Source organism: Halichoerus grypus, chromosome 7 (genome assembly GCF_964656455.1).
Source record: "Halichoerus grypus chromosome 7, mHalGry1.hap1.1, whole genome shotgun sequence".
In the NCBI taxonomy this organism is placed as follows: domain Eukaryota; kingdom Metazoa; phylum Chordata; class Mammalia; order Carnivora; family Phocidae; genus Halichoerus; species Halichoerus grypus.
Window position 1 is genome coordinate 28,826,472 of NC_135718.1, and position 26,429 is coordinate 28,852,900.

The window sequence follows — 26,429 nt, forward strand, 5'->3', positions numbered from 1 at the left end:
CTTAGGACCTCCTTAAAATATGAAGTTTGTGTACAAGCTCTTACAAATGCAAACCTTATACTTTTTTAAAAAAGATTTTATTTATTTATTTGAGAGACAGACAGGGCACGAGTGATGGGAAGGAGAGGCAGAGGGAGAGGGAGAAGCAGACTCCTTGTTGAGCAGGGAGCCCGACATGGGACTCCATTCCAGGACCTGAGCTGAAGGCAGAGGCTTAACCGACTGAGCCACCCAGGCGCCCCTAAACCTTATACTTTTATATCTGTCTCTTTTCTAGGAAAGTTACCTAATAAACACAAAGCTAGTTAACTTTTCTTTCTTTTAACTTTCACATATTAGCAAGTATATTTAAGCTGAAAGAGGCTGAATAATCTAATTGAAAGAATGAGAATTTGGAATCAAAAGAATTAGAAGTCTTTTTTCCTCCTCCAAACTTCCCCCGTAACTATCCCAGCTACTCTCTGTGAAACTGACCCTGGGCCAATCATTTAACCTCTACTGGGTCTCTATTTTCTCATCTAGAATTAGGGAATAATACCGGTATGGTGATTTTAAAACATGGCCCCAAATTCCTTGATACACCTCCTATGGAAAGGTGTGGTCTCTATCTCCTTCCCTTGAGTCTGGGCGGGCCTGTTACTGCTTTAACCAACAGAGGACAGGGAAGCGTCTGCAAGGATATTTCTGAGACAAGGTCACAAAAGGCATGTGGCTTCTGCTGGAGAAGTGCTCTAAGAAGTCTGAGGCCAACACGGTGGAGAGGGCACACGCAAGTGTGAGTGCGCAGGTGACAGTTGCAGCTGAGCCTGGCCTTCCCGCCATCCCACCGCAGCGCCAGACGGGTGAGTGGAGAAGCTGTGTTGGCAGTGGGTCTGCAATCTCAGCAGATCCAGCGCCACCCGCTGGAAGCCTCCCCAGCCACTCCAGTCCTCGGCTTCAGGCACAGACGCTGTGAAGCAGAGAGAAGCTCGTCCTGCGGTACCTCGTCCAAATTCCCAACTCAGAATCTGTGAGCATAGTAGAACGGCCATTGCTTTATGCTTCTAAGTTTTGGGGTGGTTTGTGAGCAGTAATGGCAACTAGGATAACCAATAGCCATACAGTCATTGTGGGGCTCAGATGACCTAGCGGGTGCGTCAAAGTGCTTTGTAGACTGTAATGGGTCTCCGGCAGGCAGTGAATTTTTATTGTCCAACAACCGAATAATAATAGTTAATGTGTATTGAACTCTCATAATGATTCAGGCACTATTTGGAGCACTTTGTGTGTATTGATTCATCCAATCCTCATAACAACCCCTGAGATAAGTACTGTTGTTATCCCCACTTTATAGATGAAAAGACTGAGGCACAGATTGGTTAAGAAACATGCCTAAACTTACATAGCCTGGAAGTGGCACAGCTGGATTGCAAACCCAGGTAACTGGATTCAGTCCCAAAGTAGGGACTGAGTCTTACCTAACAGTCCTGCAATCCTGCTTCACCTTGGTTTGTTTTTATCTGCTGATAAACAAATTTCCTGGTCCTATTTCTAAAACATAAATCTAGGTGGTTCTTTTCCTTGGCTGAGAGACATTTAACGGGAAAATCTAGAGTACTGACTTAGAAGTTATGCTTGCCAAAAAAAAAAAAGGAAGTTCACACTTTATCAGTGTTACCCTTTATAAGCTTGGGCATTGCTAAAAATATCAGTTAAAAGGAGTAGTCAGTTTGCTGGAGGCATAATTAACCATTAAAATTATACACGTGAACTTCTGTATCAGATACTTCAAATCACAAAATAGCTACCTATCAGAATTTTAATTGGAAAGATGGGATTTGTATCACTCAAGAATGGTCTCTAATTTCTTCTCCACCTTCAACCTGTCTTTCAACTGTCTCCAAACTGGTCTGATCATGCCACTGCCCTGCTCAAAAGTCCTCCAAGTTTCCCTAGTATGCACGGAATCAAATCGAGACGCATTGGTTTGGCATTATCAAGACAGCAAAATGCCCTGCTCCATCCCCTACTCATCTGATACTATGGGTGCACCGTGTTACCTTCACTTCCCCACTTTGTCCACGTGTACTTTCTAATGCTTTGTGCACACGGTCCCCTCCCACTCCATCTCCACTCTTCAAGTTCCAGCTCAGGGGCTAGCTCCTCAAGAAAGTCCTACCAGATTTGCCCCATCTAAATCGGAACCAATCTCTCCTTGCCTGTGTTTTGAAACCCTTGATAACTCCATCAGAGCATTTGTCACAATTTGCTGCTTCTCATAACTAGCAATGTGTGTGTCCTCTACTGCACCATGTTTTTTCCTCAGGCCATAAGCTCCTTCAGGATATACACTAAGATAGGGTACTCTCCACATAACAGCAAGCCAAATAAATGCCTGATGAACTGAACTAAACTGAACGAAAATCCATAGTTGATACAATAGATGATATTAAAACGAGACATTAAAACCTTTATTTTTTGATAAAATACAATGTGTTTAAGTTAAAATTTAAACTCTACATCAGTGGTTCTAAAATTATCCTTCTTTGAAACAACTGCAACTGTACTTTGTAGCTTAAATTAGATTATGTTAATTGTTAGAATGTGCTCAATTTAAAGGGTTTTTCCTCAACACATTGTTCTTAAACTTATGGCACCTGTTCTCACTTTCCTGCTAACGGTGCTAACAGATGACAAAACAATTGACTAGTATGATGGAACTTTTGGAAAAGTGAGTTCTTAAAATTATTTTCTATAATTGGATAATTTTTGTAGTGTTGAGCTCAGAATATATGTAATACAGCCATACTTCTGCCACTAAGAGATTAGTTCATGTACTGGGATTAAATAAATTAAGATTTTATGATGCTTCACAGAGTGCCATAACTTCCATGTGAAAATCAACCATTGGTCTACACTTCATAAGGCCAATTTGAGGACGTCCACTCTGTGACCGCCAGGGAATAGAGATTTAAAAAAAAAAAAAAAAAGTCCTAATTATATAATATTCAAGACAATACACTTACGTAATCTATTAGAAATATTTTGCAATTCACAATCAGCCTTTCTGATCACCTCAAATGCCTACAGAGATCTACAGACAAATGAAGGAAGTCGTTCTTTCTTGGGTACAGACTGAAATAGGAATCAGAATCAGAAATCACATAACCCTGTTCACATAACCTCTGTTCAGAAACCAGCTGTGCTCATGACACATAGACCTGAGGTCCATCTTCTCTCAAAAAGCTGCCCTTTAAGAGACCTATCTCCCTGTACCCTTCTGCTTCCTAGGCCTCAGAAGGGCTGGGGGTGGTTTCCAGTGAAGTCCATCTTGAGACAGGGAAAATGTAGTCACTCCTTCCCGCCACAGCACTTTGTACAAACCTCTCTTTGGCATTTATAACAACAATAATAGCTATTATTATTACTATTATTATTATTACTATTATTATTATTATTATTATTATAGCAGCTACCATTTGCTATATCCACCCCAGGAGCCAGGCATAATTTCACCATGCTATTGTTCTAAGTTATTTCCCCTACTATGATGGTAAGCTTTCTGGGGGGCAACAGCTATGTTCTACTTAATCTCCATTTCCCCAGAATCTAAGAATAACACCCAGCACAGAGTAAGAGCTCCATAAGTAGTGGATATCCATGTGCAAAAGAACGAAGCTGGATGCCTACCTTGCACTGTACACAAAAGTTAATTCAAAATGGATCAAATGCCTAAATGGAAGAATGAAAACTATAAAACTCTCAGAAGAAAACATAGGAGAAAATCTTTGTGACCTTGGAGTAGAAAATGTTTTTTTAGGTAAGACACCACAAGCACGAGCAACCAAGAAAAAAACAGATCAACTGGACTTTAGAATACTTTTAGAACGTATTTAACGGACTACCAGCAAATCCTATATCTGACAGGGAGCTTGTATCCAGAATATATAAAGAAAATTTACAACTCATAAAAACACAACTCAATTAAAAACTGGGAAAGGATGGGACTAGACAGTTATCTGAGGAAGATATACAATTGTCCAATAAGCACATGAAAAGATGCTTAGCATCTTCATCATTAGGAAAATGCAGATCAAAACCCTAATGAGATACCGCGTCACACCCACCAGAATGGCTATAATAAAAAAGACAGTAACAAATGTTGATATGGATGTGGATAAATTGGAACCCTTAGACATTGTTGGTGGGATTGTAAAATGGGTTACCTGCTTTGGAAAAGTTTGGAGGTTTCTCAAAACATTAAACATAAATTATCATGTGATTCAGCAATTCTACGGAATCCATATATGGGTATACACTTCGGTAAACACCCAAGCAAACTGAAAACATATGTCCTCACAAAAATGTGTACACAAAGGTTCATATTATTCTTAAAAGCTTAACAGTCACAACAATCCAAATGTGCATCAACTGACAAAAGGATGAATAACACGTGGTATATCCAGACAGTGAAATACTGTCTGGCCATAAAAAGAGAATGAAGTAGGGGAACATGCTACAACACGGACAAACTGAAAACATCATGCTGAATGAAAGAAGCTAGACCCCAGCAATGTCCACAATAGCCAAACTGTGGAAAGAGCCAAGATGTCCATCAACAGATGAATGGATAAAGAAGATGTGGTATATATATACAATGGAATATTATGCAGCCATCAAAAGGAATGAGATCTTGCCATTTGCAACGACGTGGATGGAACTGGAGGGTATTATGCTGAGCGAAATAAGTCAAACAGAGAAAGACATGTATCATATGACCTCACTGATATGAGGAATTCTTAATCTCAGGAAACAAACTGAGGGTTGCTGGAGTGGGGGGTGGGGTGGGAGGGATGGGGTGACTGGGTGATGGACACTGGGGAGGGTATGTGTTCTGGTAAGCGCTGTGAATTGTGCAGGACTGTTGAATCTGAGATCTGTACCTCTGAAACAAATAATGCAATATATGTTAAGAAAGAAAAAAAGAAGAAGAAGAATGTAGCAGGAGGGGAAGAATGAAGGGGGGGAAATCGGAGGGGGAGAAGAACCATGAGAGACGATGGACTCTGAAAAACAAACTGAGGGTTCTAGAGGGGAGGGGGTTGGGAGGATGGGTTAGCCTGGTGATGGGTATTGAGGAGGGCACGTTCTGCATGGAGCACTGGGTGTTATGCACAAACAATGAATCATGGAACACTATATCTAAAACTAATGATGTAATGTATGGGGATTAACATAACAATAAAAAAATTAAAAAAAAAAAAAAAAAAAAAAAAAAAGAAAGAAGCTAGACCCAAGAGGCCACACCTTGTGTAGTTCCATTTATATGAAATGTCCAGAATAGGCTAATCTATACAGAAAGAAAGTAGATTAGTGATTGCCAGGAGCTAGAGGAAGAAGGGGATGGGGAAAAACTGTGGGATTTCTTTTGGAGTGATGAAATGTTCTAGAATTAGATAGTGATGGGTGTACAATCGATGGTCCACTGAACTGTATACCTTAAAAGGGTGAATTTTATGGTATGTGAATTTTATCTCAATAAAGCTGTTATTAAAGCCATTTGGAACAAGGAAAAACAAAAACCAGTGCTTGAATGAACAGGAAGTCAGTGGGTGAGTAAAAATAGGAACTGTTTCATAAAAAGAGAATAGGTTGAAAATATAAGAGCAATACTGGTTTGGACACAGATGGCGATGCTGGCAAAATGCTAGTTTAGAGTACTTGTCATTTTGTGCTCTAGGATGTGGCAGAGACCAAAAGTGGGCACAGGCGAGGCCATCAGGAGAACAGGAAAGGGGGAGAGGGCACCATCTTATCAATTTCTGTGACGGTGGAGAAGGTGAGCAGGGATGAGGGTTTGTCACAGCTGGGAGGAAAGAATCTAAGAACAAAGATCTCATTAAGATATAATGAGGGAAAAGGTAATGTTTTACATAGAAAATTCATGAATGCTACTGCTTTATGAGGTACTATGTCCCTGGACCAAACTACTGTGGCACTGAACACCAACAGATGGGAAACCTGTGAGCTGAGTTGAACAATATAGACACAGTGGATTTTATGGCAATTCACTTTCTAAAAATTAAGGCTACATTTGTCTCTGTTGTAAAGAGTATATTTTATTCTGGGTCTACTGGTGTTCTACTTCTGAACTGGTAACTACAGATGCTCTGACCTCTGGCTTGAATCCCTGCCGTGTTCCTGGTGTCCAGTCTCAGCAGAAGCCCCAACTCTGTCCTGATGGTTGACTTCCCTGGATTCTAGCAGCTGTGAGCTCCTTAAGCGTTGGTTTGCTTCCCTCCAGCCTGGACTACTTTCTCTCAGCCTCTGATTTACAGTCTCTAGCTTCGATGCTGTCTACACCCTGATGAGACACAAAGTAGAGAATATATACCTATGGCCTGGGTCTTGCTTGGACCACAGCATTAGGATGGTTTTGGTTGGAACTCAATCCTCAGTGAAGCATAAGGGGTCAGTCACACCTTTCTGGGATGAAGTCATATTATAGTCCTCCATTAAACATGAGATCCTCCAAGCCCAATGCTTTGGAATGCATTTCACTAGTTCAATGGCTGCCAACACTGGCTGTATGTTACGATCATCTGACAAGCTTTGATGTTTTAAAGACTTTATCCCACACCCAGAGATTCTAATGTCAACAGTTTGGGGTGGAGCCATGGCATCAATAGTTTAAAATATTCCCCAGATGATGCTAATGCTCAGCCAAGGTTGAGCACTACGAGTTGGCTTATAGTCATGGTTCTCAAAGTGTGCTCCCTGGACCAGCAGCATCAACATCACTAGGGAACTTAGTTAGAAATGCAAATTCTCAGGACCCACCCCACCCCTAGTAAATCAGAATCTCAGGGGTTGTGCCCAGTGATCTGTGATTTTAATAAGCTCTATGGCTAGTTCTGCTGCAGGGTAAAGCTTGAAAACCACTGGTTTTCAGGCTCTGGCACTCTGGTTATCTGTCAGATGACTTACTAATGAGAAAGAAAAACAGGCACTGAGATGTCTAGTAACATCCTGGTTCCTTTGGTGCACCTGGTTTAAGTTGCCAGATGCTAAGTACTTACTAAAAGACAGAAAAGAACCTCCTGGAACAAAGGGTAGTTGTAGTAGCAAGCTGATGAGTGCGGTCTCTCATATGATGTGGTGGTTATGGCATTTGGTTGACTTTGGGCAGAGTGAGTGTTGACTGTTTAATGCTGAGCTTGAAAAGGGGTTTCTTGTAGCTTTTGTACCAATCACCTCTGAGACAAGCTTGAGGAGCTACACTATTAGGCTCTTGGTGTGTCTCACTCAGGCCAATAAAATTTCCCAGTACTGAAAGTCAAACTAGTCACTTACTTCTCTTGTCCCCCAAATCCAAAGGGTGGTCCTAGTACTGGTTTCTGGAAGTAGCCTATCTCATCACCCTGGGCATCAACACACCCAAACTACACGTCACATTTCTTAGAAGGGCAACTAGGTTTTCAGGCATTGCTTTTTTTTTTTTTCTTAAAGATTTTATTTATTTATATGACAAAGAGAGACACAACGAGAGAGGGAACACAAGCAGGGGGAGTGAGAGAGGGAGAAGCAGGCTTCCCGCTGAGCAGGGAGCCCGATGTGGGGCTCAATCCCAGGACCCCGGGATCATGACCTGAGCCGAAGGCAGATGCTTAATGGCTGAGCCCCCCAGGCGCCCCCAGGCATTGCTTTTAAAGCAATAGTTCTCTCCTTGTTTAGTCAACAAAACAAGGAGGCAACCCACAGAATGGGAGAAGATATTTGCAAATGACACTACAGATAAAGGGCTGGTATCCAAGATCTATAAAGAACTTCTCAAACTCAACACCCAAAAAACATATAATCAAGTCAGAAAATGAGCAGAAGACATGAACAGACACTTCTCTGAAGAAGACATACAAATGGCTAACAGACACATGAAAAAATATTCATCATCATTAGCCATCAGGGAAATTCAAATCAAAACCACATTTGAGATTCCACCTTAGACCCGTTAGAATGGCAAAAATGGATGGTACAGCCACTTTGGAAAACAATGTGGAGGTTCCTCAAAAAATTAAAAATAGAGCTACCCTATGACCCAGCAATTGCACTCCTGGGTATTTACCCCAAAGACACAGATGTAGTGAAAAGAAGGGCCATATGCACCCCAATGTTCATAGCAGCAATGTCCGCAATAGCCAAACTGTGGAAAGAGCTGAGATGCCCTTCAACAGATGAATGGATAAAGAAGATGTGGTCCATATATACAATGGAATATTACTCAGCCATCAGAAAGGATGAATACCCAACGTTTACATCAACATGGATGGGACTGGAGGAGATTATGCTAAGTGAAATAAGTCAAGCAGAGAAAGTCAATTATCATATGGTTTCACTTATTTGTGGAACATAAGGAATAGCATGGAGGACATTAGGAGAAGGAAGGGAAAAATGAAGGGGGGGAAATCGGAGGGAGAGATGAACCATGAGAGACTATGGACTCTGAGAAACAAACTGAGGGTTTTAGAGGGGAGAGGGTGGGGGGATGGGTTAGCCTGGTGATGGGTATTAAGGAGGGCACGTACTGCATGGAGCACTGGGTGTTATACGAAAACAATGAATCGTGGATCACCACATCAAAAACTAATGATGTATTATATGGTGACTAACATAACATAATAAAATTAAATTAAAAAAAATAAAAAATAAAGCAACAGTTCTCAACTGGGCTGGTTCGATGTCCCCCACCCCCACCCTGAGGGGACATTTGGTAATGGCTGGAGGCAAATTTGAGTTGTCACACTTGGGGCGGGGAATGCTACTGGAATCTAGTGGGGAGAGGCCAGAGATGCAGCTAAGCATCCTGCAATGCCCAGGACAGCCCCACTACAAGGAATGTCAATAGTGCTGAGGTTGGAAACTGCTTTAAGGAGACAGAAAGTCAGCAAGCGGTGGCAATACCACAACTATATTTCAGTGTTGGAAGAAGTGGAAATATTCTCCAAGGGTTTTTAATAAATATAGCCTCTAGATGGTTTAGGCACATCACAGAGAAGACCTCCTAAGGCCTCTGTTAGCATATGCCTTGGAAAAAAAAAAAAAGCAAATAATTGATTTGCTTCTTTTCTCTTTCAAAAATAGCTACAGCACTTTGCTAAGGTAACTGTTCCCAAGATAAAATTTAGAAGCTAAGACAAAAGCATAATTGCTTGGAAATAGAGAACTAAGGAAAGCAGAAATCATTTTATGGTTTTATGGGTTTTGCCTCTCTTATGACCTTCACCTTGTAAAATACATTGACATTTGCTACCTTTTTATTCTCCCTGGTATCCCTGCAGCATCTTTTATTCATTTAGTAGACAGCATCGAGTGCCTCTTCTTTCTTACCTTGGTCTTGGGAACCGTCTACCCTGGAGAGTGCCCTGAACTCCAGGTGTGTTCCTGGGAGCAGTAGCACTGAACCTCACCTGGGTGCTTGTTCAGAATGCACGTTCTCAGGTACCACCTCTGACACCCAGAATCAGGACTTGGCGGTGAGGTGCAGTCCAGACAGCTGTTTCAATGGTATCCCAGGTGACTCTCACGCACACTGAAGTTCGAGAAGCACTGCTTCTGACACTTGCTACTCAACGTGTGGCCCCCGGACCAGAAGACTTGGCGTTAGGGGGAAGCTCGTGAGAGCTGTGGCAGCTCAGCCCCATCCCCTCAGTCTGAGTCAGAATCTGCATGTCCTCAGGATTTCCAGGTGGTTCTTCTGCACATCTGAGTAGGAGAACTGGTCAGGACCCTGGTTTCCTTCCCACCCTTATGACTGTTATTTTTCTGTTTCCACTGTGGATTCCTTCATCCTCACCTAAAGATAAATACATCTCAAAGGCTCTAGCTCAGTGATTCTCAACCCTGGCTGCAAGTGGGAGTCACCTGGGGAGCTTTAAAACCTATTGATTACCTGTATGCCACTCGCAGAAGTTCTGATCTAACTGGCTTGGGGTGCAGTCCAGGCACTGGGATGTTTAAAACTCCTTCAGGTGTCTCCACTGGGCAGTTAAGAGTCTCTGCTCCAGTCCTTGATCCTCTGCTCCCCTCTTCTTGATTACAGATCCCAGCAGAGCCCATCACTTGAAATATCACCACCACCTCTCCCTTGAGGACTCAATTTATATCTCAGCATCGTGTCTACTTTGATCTCCCATCCTGTTTTAAACATTTTGCCTGAGCTGTCTCTTTGTCTTGTCAAAATCACTTATCTCAATAGGATCACATGATCAAGGGCCATTATCCTCGTTCTTCCTGCCTCTTCCCTATAGTAAGTGGCACTATCAACCTTCTAGTTACCCAGGGTCATCACTCAGGAGTCACTTTTTACTTCCTTTTCCTTTGTTCCTATTAGGAAACAAAATCCCCACATTCTTGCAATCTGCCTTTTCTTCCTTCATTTTATCAACAAGTATTTATTAAATGCCTGCTATGTACCAAGCACTATTCTAGGCACTAGAAATTCAGCAATAAACACACTGGACAAAATCATTGCCCTTCTGTAGCTTACATTCTAGTAACTTGGGGTGAGAGATAATAAGCCAAAGAAATACGTAAAATCTACATCACAGCTCTAAGGGGAAAAGGAAAGCAGGGTAGAGCAATGAGGAAGTGTGTGGGTGTTACAATTTTAGGTAAGGGAGGGCAGGGATGAAGTCCCTGAGAAAGTGGTATTTGAGTAAAGATCTGAAGGCAGTGAGGTGGGGAGCCCTGTGGGTATCTCGGGGACACCTTTTGCAGTAGAACAAGAAGCAAAGGCCCTTAGTTGGAAGTACTACTGATGTGCTTAAGGAATAGCAAGGATGCCAGTGGGGTAGCTGCTGAGTGTGGGAGAGGACAGTAGTAGGAGCCAAGGTCAGGGAAGGGGTGGTTGGTGCACCTGTGATAAAGCCTGCAAGGCCTCTGTAAGGACCTGGCTCTTTGAGCGAGATAAAGCCATTGTACAGTTTCACGTGTGTGTGTGTGTGTGTGTGTGTGTGTGTGTGTGTGTGTGTGTTTTGACAAAAGAGTGATGTGATCTGACTTATGTTTTAAAAGGCTCTTCCTAGCTGTTGTGTTAGGAATGGACATAAAGTGGGCAGAAGTAGAAGCACAGAGACCTCATATGAAGCTCTGGCAGTCATCCAAGTGAGAGATGGGCTGTGGCTTGGCTGGGAGGTAGTAGGGGAGGTGGTGAGATATAAGCAGATTCTCTGGATCTGTTGAAAGCAGAGCCTACATGAGGGATTGGATGTGGGGCAAGAGCAAAAGAGAAGTTTGGGCCAGAGTAGCAATTTACAGAGTTTGGAAATATTGTATGAGGAGTCAGTATGGCACCAATAGCAGAAGCTTAGTTTTGGACAGTTTAAGTTTGGGATGCCTTTCAGACCTCCAAGTGGAATGTCAAGTGGTAGCTGGAAATAGAAGTCCAGAGTTGATGATATCTTTGGGAGAATGAGAAATAATCTTTTGGGAGAAATAATCACAGGAGTGAGACTAGACAAAGAGATCCATTTCTGAGCCCTGGGGTGTTCCAACATTTAGAGGTCATAGAAATGCAACATTCCTGCAACAAATACTTGAGCATCTGATATGGGTAGGCCCTGCACCAAGTGCTGAGGATACATCAGTGAATATGATGTAGGAGGAACCAGTAAAGGAGCCTGAGAAGGAACGTCTAGAAGGTAATGAAGTCTCAGAGGTTTTCTCCATTCCAATTGCAAGTGCACAGTCCTTAATTTCCATGTCCTCATCACATCCTGGACAACTGCACTAATATCCTAACCAATCCTCCTTTTGTTTTCTCCAACTCCAATCCATTCTATCCATAAAAAACCAGACTGACTGCCCCCAAACAGCATTTATGAGCTTATTCCCCACTTCAGTAACATGTACCAGTTCCCAGGAAGGATCATTTCTGAAGTCTTCTTGCTGCCATTAAAGGCCTCCATGGTTTTTTGGTATATACCTTGCCTTCTTTCCCACTACCCTAAATGGATTGCGTTTATCCCCCAAAACAACAATTGGTCCAAGGATACTCAGCTAATAAATGGTAGAGCCAATATTTGAACTCAGGGAACTGAACAGGACCCACCCACCTGGGGTTTGTGGGAAGCTCCAAAAACAACTAAACGAGACTGGATCCTTGAACTTCAGGCCTCTCAGACTGAGAGCTGGTCTTAGAGGCAGCCCATGGGGCCAGTTTGTGTCTCTCTAGGTTCAGGCTAAACATAACCAGGATCCTCAGCTTAAAAAATCACCATGATGACCCAGAGTGATCTAGCTAAGCTTTGACTGATGGTGACATTCGCAGGTCATGAACCAACCTCAGACATGAAGAAAGACACTGAAAGGCAAATAACCCTGGCCTAAGTTGCCTAGAGATCATACAGTTCTGGGCCAGTCCAGAGGCTCTGGCCGAACTAGGTTGGTCCCAGGGAGGAAAGAAGTGTGGCTCTCAGGGGCTCTATTTAAGTAGGTCAGACTCCAGAGGTGACCTTAAAACCCACCCTTTTGAAGGTTATCATTCTGGTAAAAACAGCCAACAGCTACTCCAATGTTCTCCCCACTGTTTCTGATCTAAACCAAGCTGACTCCTGAGAGCACAGATCAACATTCACCCCATTTTCCAGTTTTTGCCCTAGGGGTAATTGCCATACCTATTGTTCAGAGGGTGCACACATTAACCTCTAGTCTTCATCATATCTCTGCCAAATGGGGATTGGTATTATTAATATATGAATGAGAAAACGGAGACTCAGAGAAATAATCACTTGTCCAAAGTAAACAGCTCTCACTTCTGTTCATTATGTCCAGTCACATTTACATGGGTTGGATCAGAGAAAGCACTTGTTATACTAACTGACTAACTAGATACAATTTGTGTCATTAGATCAATAAGGTAGAAGGCAAATGGTGGAGTGTCTTGAATGTGGTGTAGTACAGGCATTATCTTTAGCCTTTGCAGTAAACTTACAATGTAGTATCATTATTCCCATTTTGGGAAGGGAGATAAGCCTCAGTCAGAGTGGTAGAGTCACCTGCCCTAGTACACAGCTAGTAAATAAAGAAGCCGGGATCTGAGCCCAGGTGTCTAGGACTCCGTGGCCTGAGGCAGCAAGTCACAGATGTGGCCTCTGATTCTGCCTCAGTCACTAACACTGAGCAGGACACTCATGTCTCCAGATCGCAGGTGCCTCATATACGAAAAGGGAAAAAATGCTACTGACTTCACATGCATGGTGGTGCAAAAGGAGTTAACTGTTTGGGAAAGTTCTTTGCAAATGTAAAGATTAACTATAAGGGATTATCATTGCTATTTTTATTATTTGTCTTTTCTGGGCCTCAGTTTCCTCCACCTTAAAATTAAAGGATGGGACCAGGTGACCTCCAAGGTCCTAAAATTCTCTATTTTTTTTTTTTTTTTTTTTTAGAGGGGGGTGCAGAGGGGGAGAGAGAGAATCTTAAGCAGGCTCCACGCCTGAGATTGTGATCTGAGCCGAAATCAAGAGTCAGACGCTTAACCGACTGAGCCACAAAGGCACCCCTAAAATTCTCTACTTTTAGAAGTCTAAACAGTCCTCGGCTACAAAAACAGTTTGCTTTACAGGATGAGTCTTTGTGATGTATACCAGAATTTTAACAGTGCCGACAGTTATAAGCCTCTTGCATTTACAAAGGGTTGTGAACTCAATACCAGGCACACAATTTATATGTTAATATTGAAGAATTCCATTGGAATAAGATGAGAAAAAGATGCCTTGACACATGCTAGATTTTTTTTTTTTTTATCTATACAAACAAATCAAATTACTTTCTATCAGATCAGGAAGAGAAACACAAAAATGTTACCGTCCTTACCAGTCCTGTAGCAACCACCTTGACTTGGAAAAACAAAAGTCCTTTTCTCTAGTTTATGAAAAAAGGCTATACTTTGTAGTAATTATCTTGCTCTACTTCATCCAAAATAGAATAATCAATACACTTCTCACAAAAAAATTTCTTGAGCCACTAAAGGCAATTACATATATATATATATATTTTTTTTTTTTTTTTTAAAGATTTTATTTATTTGACAGAGAGAGACACAGCGAGAGAGGGAACACAAGCAGGGGGAGTGGGAGAGGGAGAAGCAGGCTTCCCGCTGATCAGGGAGCCCGATGTGGGGCTCGAACCCAGGACCCTGGGATCATGACCTGAGCTGAAGGCAGACACTTAACGACTGAGCCACCCAGGCGCCCCTAAAGGCAATTATAAAAAAGCCAACTGTGTCACCCAGAGCACCATGGTAACCAGTATTACCAGGGCATGAAAAAATAGTTGTTAGTCACTAGGATCTGAGCTGGTTGGCAGTTTGGCTTGCTAAGCAACACTGCAAAATTAGCAGAGTAACGACCCATTGTCTGGAGATCTGAGTTTTCACAGCTTTAAATCTGGTCCCAGAAGGAACTACCCCAGGTCCATACACCAACCCCATGCCCTAGGCTCCCAGTCAAAGCCTAATTAATCATTTATTCAACTAATATTTATTGGAGCTTATTGTATACCAGGCACACAATTCCCAACACGTATATTTACTTGATTTCTCAGTAAATAGAGGCTCTGAAAGACACACAGAAAGAGTGGTTTTGTGATGAGTGAGGTGGGGGGAGGGGTTGGCTCGAGGCCGACTCAAAGAGAACTAGCAGCTGATAACCAGGGGACAGAAAAAAATAGACAACGAATGGCTTTATAACACAGCATAAAATAACTACATTCGCATGACCACCCTCCTGCGTCATCAAGAAAAGATTAGGTTATATTTAGGATCCTTTCCTAAGGAAGGCAGGAATGGGCATAAAACATTTTAGAAATATCACCACCAAAAATGGTTAAAATATATAGCTTTGGCCTTTGGAGAGAACAGAAATTATGTTTGACAAATATCTCATTTTGCCTAGTTCCCCATTTTACTCGAAGAAAAGCATTAAGATCGTTGCCTTCCAGCATTCAAATGTGGCGTCCGCTTCTTTTCTGCCTTTATTCTTCTAGTTCAGTCTCCTGCCTCAGCTGGAACGCCCTTTCCCTTCATAATTGTTTGTCAAAATCCTTCTCCTCAGAGAATTTTCCCAGATCCTTCCAGGGAATTTCTCCCTTCTGCCTTCCCCACAGATGTCTGGAAGCCCTTGCCTACCTGCCAGGCTGCCCGGTACCCTTTCCGTCAGGGACCTTCCTCCTTTCAGGCTCCTGGAGGGCAGGCTCTTTCCCATATTTAAATCTGCATCCATCTCCCAGAGCCCTGGTAGCCATGCCCTCAGTGAATATTCCTGAACTCGGCTGCCCACACAGTCACTAGGGTTAGAGGGAAGGTTGGCTGGCAGAGGTGGCACTTTCCCTAACGGATATTAAATGGCCCAGGAACCCACATGACAGCCACACTGCCCCCTTTCCTCAAAGCCTTTGCACGTCTGCCCCCTTCCCCTGGAAAGCTCTTCCTCTGGGAAACTCCTTCTTGCCACCCTTTAGGATTCAGCTCAAATATCACTTGGGGAGGGGGAGGAGTCTATCCTTCCCCACAAGACCAGGTCAGGGCCCCTATTATATGCTCTCATGCCTCTCTCTACCTTTTCTTCAAATCACTTGTTACCACTTGTAATTATTTATTGGTTAATGTAGATCTTTCTACTGCATGGCAAGCACCAGGAGGGCAGGAGGCCTGACACAGAATAATGTCATTTGGAAGGAAGGGAGGGAAGGAGGGAGAGAGGGAGGGAGGGAGGAAGGAAGGAAGGTGAAGAGGGAGGTTGGAAGGGAGGTAGGGAGGGAGAAAGGAAAGAAGAATGAATTGAGAAGAATCCCAATTTGGAAAGGAAGAGACAGCAGACAATAAAGAGAATTGGAAGAGTTGTTATGAAAGGTCATATTGGGCCTAGAGGTAAACCAGTTTAAGAAAGTATGAGGAACATCCACAGATACCACCCCCCCGCCTTGATACCCAAATGCTTTAAGGGGTCCAGAAACACAACCCAATGTATTTGTTGTTAAAAAATGGAATTGAGGTGAGCTACCATATTCTTCAAATAAGAGAGGACTCACCAAGGATGATAAAACGAGGAAATGGAATTTAACTGCAGCCTGTGGGATTTAGATTAGATAAAAAGTCTGACAATGAAGGCTGTTACATGCTGGAAAAGATAACTAAATCTAAAAATGAAAGCGTGAATTAGACTCTCGGTCAGGTTTTTCAGTGCCCCTTCCAGCTCAGATTCTATTGTTACCTCATATTTCTTTTGTCAGGCTGAGAACAAATTATTTCAGAACAATACCACATAATCATAATAAAAATGTCTACAGAAAGAAATATAAATCAGCAATTTAACGCCTTGTATATCTAATTATTTCTACTTTTTCTTGTTTATTTTTGTTCTGCCTCCCTGTACATGATGGGCTATGCTTTGTTTACCGTTTGCTCTAATTACTGTTTAGAAGGTAAACATTCTAAATTCTACTAATTATTATTTAGCAATGTTTAACATGTTTTTAAACCTATTACATCTAATTATTATCAGTGAAATAGAACTTTGAGTGAAAATAATTTTTTATTTTACGAAAGACAAAAAAATGTAGCACTAATATTTTGGCAGCTTTTTATAGAACTAAGCAATGGGATGATTATTCTTCCTGCTAAAGTATCACACCAGAATTTGGAGTGATAAAGCAAAACACTGACTTTTGAACCAGATTATTCTCAGTGAAAATGTTACATTGTGTGTCTATGCCAGGAGCATTTATTGGCTAGCTGGATGTCTTTTAAGCAACAGATCCCATGCGGTAGAACCAAAGATTGAAGAGGATACCTTTTCAGCTCCACTATGTCTGTCTTGTTCACCACTGTATTCCCAGGGCCTAGTACAGTGCCTGGTCTAAAGCGGAAGTTCAATATTTACTAAATAAATGAATGAATCAATGAATGAATGAACAAAGACTGAGTATGAAAACTGCAATAAGCTATTTTACAGCCATGATGGGCCTATAGATAGAATAATCCAACATTATGTGCATTATGAGGTGTTTTGTTTAGGAAGATGGTGTTACTAACCCGGCAGAGCCAAGTTGTTTAACTGTTAAACATTAGAGCAATAGCACCCAGAGGCCATTGACTTCAGAACGCATCTTTATTCCTTCTCCCTATTCTCTGTTGGTTTTCTCCTAAAAACAGTCTAATAAACAGAGTAAACTGTAGAAATTAAGTTCAACAAATCTTTAGGGCTCCATTTTATAAATCAGTCTTCCCAAATTATGGGACTCACTCCCAAGGAGACTACAGTGAAAATAATTATCACCATATAAAAAAATCACTCTTGGGATTAGAATGGGATATTTTATTAATGGAAGAAGGCAAGACCATGGATTTTTCTCTTTATTTTCTTTTTAAGAATTTGATTAAGGTTACTATGGGTGCTATATTTTTTAATATGACAAAATATTAGGAGTTATTATTTCAGGATAGTGGGATGATTACCTTCAGGTGATTTCCATGCTTTGTCTACTGTTCTATATTTTTCAGTTTTCTATACTGAATATGTAGTACAGAAACTTACAAACTTCAGTAAAAATTTTATAAAAGCCAAAAACCTAACCATAGTCACTCTCTTCTCCATGCTCTCACTGCATTTTTATATTTCTGTTGTATCACTTTTGTGTTAATGATTTATATACAGGTCTGTCTTATCCACATGCTACATGCTGAAACATGACTTGTGAATTGTAACGTTGCTGAAGTGGGGGGTGGGGAGAAAGGTGAGTCCAGCCTGCCTCCTGCTTTTCAAAGGGGAACACTCTTCTCCTATCAGGCTGTAGGCTCTTTGGGAGCAGGGACTGTATCTCATACATCCAACTCTTAGCACAGTGCTTTCAACACAAGGGATCAATAATTGTTACAATAAATAGATGTACCTAAAAAAGTGGAGAAACCATATATACAACACTTTTCTTCTAACACTTAAAATGTGCCTTTGTCCTGCATGGCCCACAATGATTGGCTGGAGATCATTAATGATGCATTTACTACAGAGCTGTGCAGATCCTTTCTGTTAAAGTTTAACTCCTTCAGTTATTCATTTAGTCATTCAGCAAGCACTTACTGAAAACTTATCATGTGCCCTATCCGTTGTTAGGTGTTACAGCTACAAAGACAGATAGGATAGTCTCTGGCTTGTTCTGTGGGTGCGCAGCACTAATAAGCAAAACGAATCATGCGAGCTGTTAATTCAATAAGAGAGATATGGGACAATTAAGTTGGCTCAAACTGGGCTTTACAGAAGCTTCCCAGAGGAGCTGGAGTAGGGATTAATCAGGCAATGCATGTTCCTGAGAAAGAGGACAGCATGGGGAAAGGGACAGAGGCAATAGCCGTGTGGCTGTGAAATTCAATGTTGCCCGAGCAGGGAGCTGAGGTAGGGAGTGGTGAGGGATCAGCCTGGAGGGGAAGGCAGGGAGCAGGTCAGGAGTGCACAGCTTTGACTTCATCCTGCAGGCAGTGGGGGGAGAGCAGAAGCGTTTTGTGCAGGGGATGACGTCACCGGAGATTATTCTAGTGGCAAGGGAGAGGACAGATTGGAGGGAGACAAAAATTAGAAGAAGCGAAATTTCTTAGGAGGCATTTGCACAAAAGAGTAATAGGTTTGTGCTTATATTTAAGAATCTTAGCGAACATTTATTTAGCATTTATAATGACAATTACTAAATAAGCAGTATAATGCAAAAGTATCTTATTATTTCAACCAACCCTATAAGTAAATACCGTTATTATCCTCATTTTATAGCTAACAAAACAGACAGTTAAGTAACTGTCCCGAGGCCAGGATGCAGTTCGGGCAGTCTGGCAGCAAAGCTTATGCTCTTAATCACTATCTCATTTGTTTAATTTTCGTCTCTCCCATTGGAATGAAAGCCCTATGCAGACAGGACTGTTGTATGTTCTCCACCATGCCGAAACAACAGATACACAGCAACTATTTCTTCAATAAATTCAATGACTCACCTGAGTGAAAGAGTGGACTATACCATACATAGATACAAGAAATATTTTTGATGCAATTTTGGCAAATTTCTGGCAGACTTCAGTCATTGTTATAGACTGAATGTCTCTCTCCCCTGACCCAAATTCATATGTTGAAGCACTAACCTCCCTCCCCCCAGTGGGGCCTCTGAGGAAATCATTTAAGTTAGATAAGATCCTAAGCGTGGGGCCCTAAGCCAACAGGACTGCTATACAAGGAAGAGACCAGAGCTCACTCTCTCTGTATACACGTACCGAGGAAAGGCCATGTGAAGATGTACTGAGAAGCCAGGGAGAGAGCCCTCACCAGAAACTGAATCAGGTGGAACCTTGATCTTGGACTTCTGGCCTCTAAACAGTGAGAAAATAAACGTCTGTTGTTGAAGCCACCTAGTCGATGGCAACTCAACAGACAAATCAGTGATTAGTAGGATGAGGGTGTGGGGTGAAGGGGAGCTCTCTCGCCTGGGAGCCTGGCAGGGCAGTGGTGCTGCTGACTAGGGTAGAGAATCTGGGAAGAGGAGAGGTTGGTTATGGTCAATGGAACAACACTAATTATCCTATACTTTGGGTTCACCTCACTCAAACATAAAAAATACAGTAGAAATTAGCTACTTAAAACCATTCATTCAATAAATATTCTATTCATCCCCTTGTCATGGTGGCCGCTGTGCTTGTCCTGAGAATACAAAATAAGTAAGATTCATTGTCTGCCCTTAAGGAGCTCACAGTCCAGTAGGGAGAAATACTGTTCCTTTTAGTAAAGCTAGCATGCTAGCTAGAAAGACCTTTTTCCTTTTCCCCATTTCTAAAGACCTGGAGCTCATAAGAAGTAAAGAGGTAAAATCCCATATGGGTAAGACCTTTGGAGTCACATGACCTGGGTTTGACTCTGGGCCTTGGAATACTAGCTTAGTGATGGTCTTAGATAGGCCAAGTAACCTTTCTGGGTCTTGGGTTCCTCACCTGTAACTGCAGAGTTGTTTTATGGATCAGATAAGAGAAGATAGGTAGAAATGTTTTGTAAAATGCAATATACATGTTAGCAATCACTGTAATTATAAAAGCTCCATTTCTAACCTATGAAAACTAGAGGTAAATCAGCCAGAGGCAGCAAGCCAGAGGTGAAAGGCTGGCTTTGAACCCTGTGGGTGGCAGGAGTTCTAAGGTAGAGGATGGAATGAGCCTGGTGTAGTGGGAAAAGCACAGGCTTTAGGGTCTTGCAGATCTAGTTCAAATCACAATTCAGTTATCAACTGTGGGGAGTTGAATAAGTCAAGTAATGGATCTGAGCTTTAGTTTCTTCTTTTAGTATAAAATGGAGTTGATAATGTCCACCCAGGAGGGTTATTCTGAGTATGTAAAGGGCTTGGCAGGGTGCCTATCAGAGCTGTTGCTCAATTAATGGTAATTGTTCCTATTTATCATTTTCCTCCCCTACCTCCTAAGGGGTTTGTTTAGTTACTTGAGATGCAAAGAAGTGAGGGAAACAGAAGGGCTTTTACGACTTACTTTAAAAGTTATTTTTAAAGGTAAAGAAAAGTAGTTCAACTCGGCTTTCCTTTCCTAACCTATGGTGCAAACACAACGTGTATAGAAAATGACCACTGTGTTATATGGCATGAAGCCAGAGAACACTCAACTTGATACTTATTCCTTGTATTTATTCTAAGTAAATCTACCAATCACTATTAATAAGGGTTCGCTGAATGCAATGCTTCTCAGGCTTTAATGTACACATGAGTCACCTGGGCGCTTGTTAAAATGCAGATTTTCATTCAGTGGATTTAAAATGAGGTAGGAAATTCTGCATTTCTAACAAGGTCTGAGGTGAAGCCCATGCTGCTGGTTTCTGGAGCACACCTTGAGGAAGGAGCAAGGCTCTGAAGGGATGTGGAAATCTCTTCGTTGGCATGGTGTGCGCCGTAATTCCCAGCTTCTCTTGAGCGATCTAGCTAACTACAAACTGACTACTGATAGAACACAGACAAGCCTTTTTCAGACCAGATTTAGAAATTCTGCAGCAGGACTCATTTCAGATCAGTACTGACTTTTTTTGAGCAGCCTACTATGTGCAAGGCACTGTGCAAGGTGCGAAGGATACAAAGGTTAGTGAGACACAATTCCTGCTTCTGAAGACTGTCTTTATTCTGACATGGTACACCCTTGTAGACTGTTAACTTTCTAAGGGCACTGTTATTGTCTCACCTATTGCCTACTCCATAGGTACGCAATAAATAGTAAATGAACAAATGCATGAATAAGTTTATAGGAGTTTCATGAAAAATATCCTCCAGTAGCACATGACAATGAGACACTATCTTAACTGCACTCTCTCTTAACTATCACGTTTAAGGGATAGTTATGTTAGAATCAGGCTGATAGGGTGGGCCCTAATCCAACCTGACTGATGTCTTTATAAGAAGAAATGATTATAACCACAGAGATTCCAGGAATGAGCTCACACACACTGAAGGATGACCGTGAAAGGACACAGAGAGAAGGCAGCCATCTGCAAGCCAAAACGAGAGTCCTCAGAAGAAACCAAACCTGCCGACACCTTGATTTTGGACTTCCAGATTCCAGAACTGTGAGGAAATAAACTTCTGTTGTTTAAGCCACTCAGTTTATGGTATTTTGTTATGGCAGTCCTTGCAAACTAATATATAAATTTTCACAGTTTTTATGCCCAGATCCAAGACTGCCTTCTGTAGCAGTCTTACAAAATGTAAGAATAATTCTAAGAGTGGATGGATGAACCTAGGAGTACAGTGGGATCGAGTCAGGCAAGGACTTGGGGGAGACAGATGGAAAAGGGTTAAACAACAGCCCAGACTGGGCTAAAACAACTGTAATATATACACATTTCCCTCCCATTCTCATGATACCAACACGAAGTCTACAGCTGGGACTGAAAATAGGTTTTCAACTCCTCCCCCCCGCCCCCCTTTTCAGGCTACACTTTGATGCTTAACACAATTTTATTTGTCCAAAAAAATTGTGGCAGGAGGAAGACCCCAGATTTCTCTTTGTATGAAAGTCCTAAAGAGTACTTGTGATGATAAAGTAATGAGACTGAACTTTTGATAATCAAAAAGCTGTGTCAAGATATGCCAAATGTCCTGCTAGCCACAGGGAAGCTATATTTGAAGCTTGATTCTAAAGTCAGGGGATTGATGTTTTTGTTCTGTTTTTACTAAACATGCTAACTCATATGTACAGATGAATGCCTCCTTCAAAATGGTCATTCTAGAAGGTTCTACACTTATTCTCACCATGTCACTGTTCTCAACTCATTCCTGGAATTGTTTTCAGGGTCTGTGAGATAGTCTTCTGTACTCAATGGTGACTCTTGAAGGTAGATTTGATTTTCAAGAACAATCAAGTGTTCTTCTGGTTAACTAGGAGAACCAGTCAAATTGTGTAATCCCAAGAAGATTGACCCTAAAGAAGCCAGGCTGATTTTTCTTGAGTGAATTGTACTCAACTCCAGAAGACAGTTTCTAAAGGCAAACCCCAGATGGTAGTAGATATGCTATAGACATGACAGGGGTGGAGTGGTGACTGCTCTGAAGGAAACCCCATTCATTTGCATATGCGAATTTTCTAGTGGTTCCCTTTACCAGAATATTTCCTCACATCCAGATCCACCCTCTCTCATGGAAACCCAGTTCCCAGAAGTACAAGGACCTTGATGCCTTAGTCAACTTTTAATCTGGGTCCATTTTTAATCCAACCTGGGTACTGGGAAAGTTAAATAAGGGAAAAGAACCACTAAGGTGTCTGGGGCTTACTACTCTGTGTGATTCAAAGGATAAAAAGGACCCAGAGAGAAGTTCCTGGGACATAACTTTCTGCTCCATGTAAGAAAGACATTACCAGCAGCTGGAGCTGTCCAACAACGGAGTTAGTTTGCCTGGGAGATTGTGTTTCCAGCCCTGGGAAGAATTTAAAAGGAAGGCTGCTTATTATCGGAGGCTGTAGAGGATCCTCCTGTACTGGGTGGGGAGCTACCCAATGATCTCCAAGGACTATCCCGAGTCCAACCTGCACAATACCTGGCAATTGTTAGATCCTGAAAAATACTGAAAGGGAATGAATGAGGCATATAGCACATCTTGTGAGCCAAGTAAAAGGTTAGAGCCTGGGGCTCAGTCATCTGCAAGGAAGGTAGGAAAAAGTGAAATGAAAATAGCCACCAAGAGGTGGGGCCTTCCTTGAGTTTTTGCTATCATAGGAGAGTTGCTTTGCACACCTGAAACTTCACATGTTTATGAATACTTTTGAAGGGGGAAGTAGCTGAGAGAGGAGATAGACCACTGCTCACCCTTCTTAAACTCCTCCAGCACCGTGTCCAGCCGGGTATCATTGAAGACGCAGTGCAGGGGCCGGTTGTAGAAGCGAGTGACGGTGAGCAGCGGCGTGCAGTCGTCGGGGTCCACGAAGGCCAAGTCCTTGACAAACAGAATGTCCACAATGTTGTGCCGCTGATCGCCCTCGTACACGGGGATGCGAGTGTAGCCGCTGCGCAGAATCTCCGAGACCGTGGCGAAGTCGAGCACGGCGTCCGAGCGCAGCATGAAGCAGTCCCCGAGGGGGGTCAGCACCTCCTCCACCACCTTGGTGCGCAGCTCCAAGGCGCCCTGGATGATGTTGAGCTCCTCCTTCACCAGGTCGCTGTAGGGGTCCGCGGCCCGTAGCGTCTCCAGCAGCTTCTCCCGCGTGTAGAAGGTGCTGATCTCCTGTCGCAGCGCCCAGTCCAGCAGGCGGCCCAGCGGGTAGCACACGGGGAAGGCGGCCGCCATCAGGAGTCGGGTCAGGCACACGCTGTGCGAGGCGATGGCCAGCCCGTGCCGCGAACACACCGAGTAGGGACAGATCTCGGCGCCCAGAAACACCGCGCCGGTGCACACGAGCGCCGGCAGCCACGGGAAGTGAATCCCTGCCTCGCCGTCATCTTCTCCAGTGCCCCCGACGCCCGGCGGCAACGAGGCGTACAGCCAGCCGGCCAGGGCCGCGTTGGCTCCGGCTTGGCCCAGGAGCAGGGTGCAGAGCAGATGGGTCCCCCTGCCGCGCACGGCCTGCACGCGACGCGCCTGCTCCTGCTCTGCGGCCGAGCCACTGTTCCGCAGCACCCGTAACTCCACCGGGTCCAGCGAGAGCAGGCTCAGGCGCAGGCCGCTGAATAGGGCAGACAGGGCGAGCAGCAGGAGCGCCCCGAGCGCCCGAAGCCACGCGGGCGTCAGCAGGTCCCCGCCAGGACCGTACAGCCGCGGGCGGACGCGCAGCAGGAAGCCGCCGGCGGCGCCGTGGTGGTGCCAGGCGCGCCCGTCCCAGGCGCACAGCGAGAAGAGCTTCCCGCCACCGCCCGCGCCGCCCCTCTCTGCCTCGCCCTTGCGCAGCTCCCGCACTCGCACCTGGACTAAAGCCGAACCCGCCACGCCTCCGGGGCGCAGGGGACCCAGGACCTCCACGTCGGACGCCCAGTCGCTCTGTTCGCGGCAGCGCTGCGGCCCCGGGGGGCGCGTGGGGACAGCACTGGGCGCCACGCCGCTACCTCCCGGGGGCTCCTCGATGAACACGAGCCGCGGAGCCCAGTCGCCGGTGCCGTTCTCTCCCGGGGAAAGGGTGGGTGCGGGCACCCGCGCCGCGGGCGCCGCGGGCCCGGGCTGGAAATAGACGCGCAGGAGGAAGCTGGTGCCTTCCGCTGCGCGCAGGGTGCCCCCTTCCAGGGACACGCGGCCTCCAGCGGTGTCCTCGGGCCGCAGGCCCAGCAGCCAAGCGGCGGCGGCCGGGGGCTGAGGGGACAGGGAGAAGAAGAGCAGGAGCACAGCGCCTCGGCTGCAGCAGTCCCGGAGCCTGACACCCACCGCTGTTGCCGCAGCCGCCATCCTGCACCCGGCGCGGCTGCACGTGATACTGCAGAGAACAGAGCGAGATCTGGAGGGAGGAGGAGCCGGAGCCGGGAACCCGGCCGCGGGCAGGTCACCACGTGTGCGCCCCCTGCGAGCGTGGGCTGGAGGCGATGCGGGTTCAGACCCTGCCCCCGCCGGGGGTCCCCGCAGGAGGCCGGAGGTGGCTACGCATCACTGCACCACGCATAATCCCCGAAACACTTCGGTGTATCTGAGCGGCAGCCTAAGGAAAGCTTGGCTTTGGAGCTCGGCCTCCTGCTCCAGCAGTAGGGCGCCCCTCCGGGAGCTCCTACCCGGCAGTAATTCCCTGTCGGCCCCACTGCTTCCCCATTGGCCAGGGATATTTCCCAGCGTTTTGCCTCTCCTCCTGTCTCTTGCCTTCCCCCTTCTGGTCAAAAGATACGCCGGAGACAAGTCTTGAGTCTGTAAAAACTTTGCATTTGGTCTCAAGTCTGGTTGACATTTTAGGTTTTAAAAATTTCCTAATTACTTAAGTTCAACTCCTTCTTAAGTTCCAAATGTCCATGAATAAGATCCAAATGTCCATAATAAATTGTGACACTACTAGGTGATGGAATACTATGCAGCAGGAAAAAAGAATGATGGGGATTCATGGGTTTGTGATATGGAAATATCTCCAAAGTAATAGTTGAAAAATAGGGAGGGGCGCCTGCGTGGCTCAGTCGATTAAGCGTGGGACTCTTGAATTCCGCTGAAGTCATGATCTCAGTGTCCTGAGATGGGCACCGTGCTCAGCAGGGAGTCTGCTTGAGATTCTCTCCATCTCCCTCTGACCTTACCCCCACTCGTGCTTGCCTGTCCTCTCTCTCTCTCTCTAAAATAAATAACTCTTAAAAAAAGAAAAATAGTGAGATGCAGAACAATGTATGATATGCCAGTTTGAGGGAGGGGGAGAAGCAGACTCCCCGCTGAGCAGGGAGCCCGACGCAGGGCTCGATCCCGGGACCCTGGGATCACGACCCGAGCTGAAGGCAGACACCCAACCATCTGACCCAGGCGCCCCACTTTTACATTTTTAAAAAGTAATACAGAACTATAGTCAATTTACCCAAGAAAAATGAAAACATATGTTCAAACAAAAACCTGCACACAAACATTAATAGCTAAAGTTAAATGTAGATGTGTATATATACACTTATAAAAGATTAATATGCAGAAGATACACCAGAAATTTCTAAGTGTTCACCTCTGGGGAGCAGGACTAGATAGGAAGTTTTGTTGAGGGATACTTAAAATATATATATAAACAGGAGGTTGCAAAGAAAATACAGAGATCCTCCTACTCCTCACACAGTTTTCCCCAGGGGTTACATCTTAACTATGGTATAATACCAAAAGCAGGAAATTGGCACGGGTGTAAAATATATGTATAGTTCTATCTCATTTTATCACATGGGTAGATTTACATAACCATCACTGCAATCAAAATGCAGATTTTTTCTATCACCATAAAGCTCTGGGAG

The 26,429-nt window shown here is 44.0% G+C and overlaps 1 protein-coding gene across 2 annotated transcripts in view; it reads right to left on the bottom strand.

The window, feature by feature from the left end:
• Positions 1-25,750, bottom strand: part of CNNM1 (cyclin and CBS domain divalent metal cation transport mediator 1) — a 60,878-nt gene extending 35,128 nt beyond the window's left edge. For both annotated transcript variants that reach the window (XM_036116962.2, XM_036116961.2), the window contains exon 1: positions 23,358-25,750. In XM_036116962.2, coding sequence (XP_035972855.1) covers positions 23,358-24,921 — 1,564 coding nt within the window. In that variant the 5' untranslated portion in view covers positions 24,922-25,750. The remainder of the gene's footprint in view (positions 1-23,357) is intronic.
• Between the last annotated feature and the right edge of the window lie 679 nt (positions 25,751-26,429).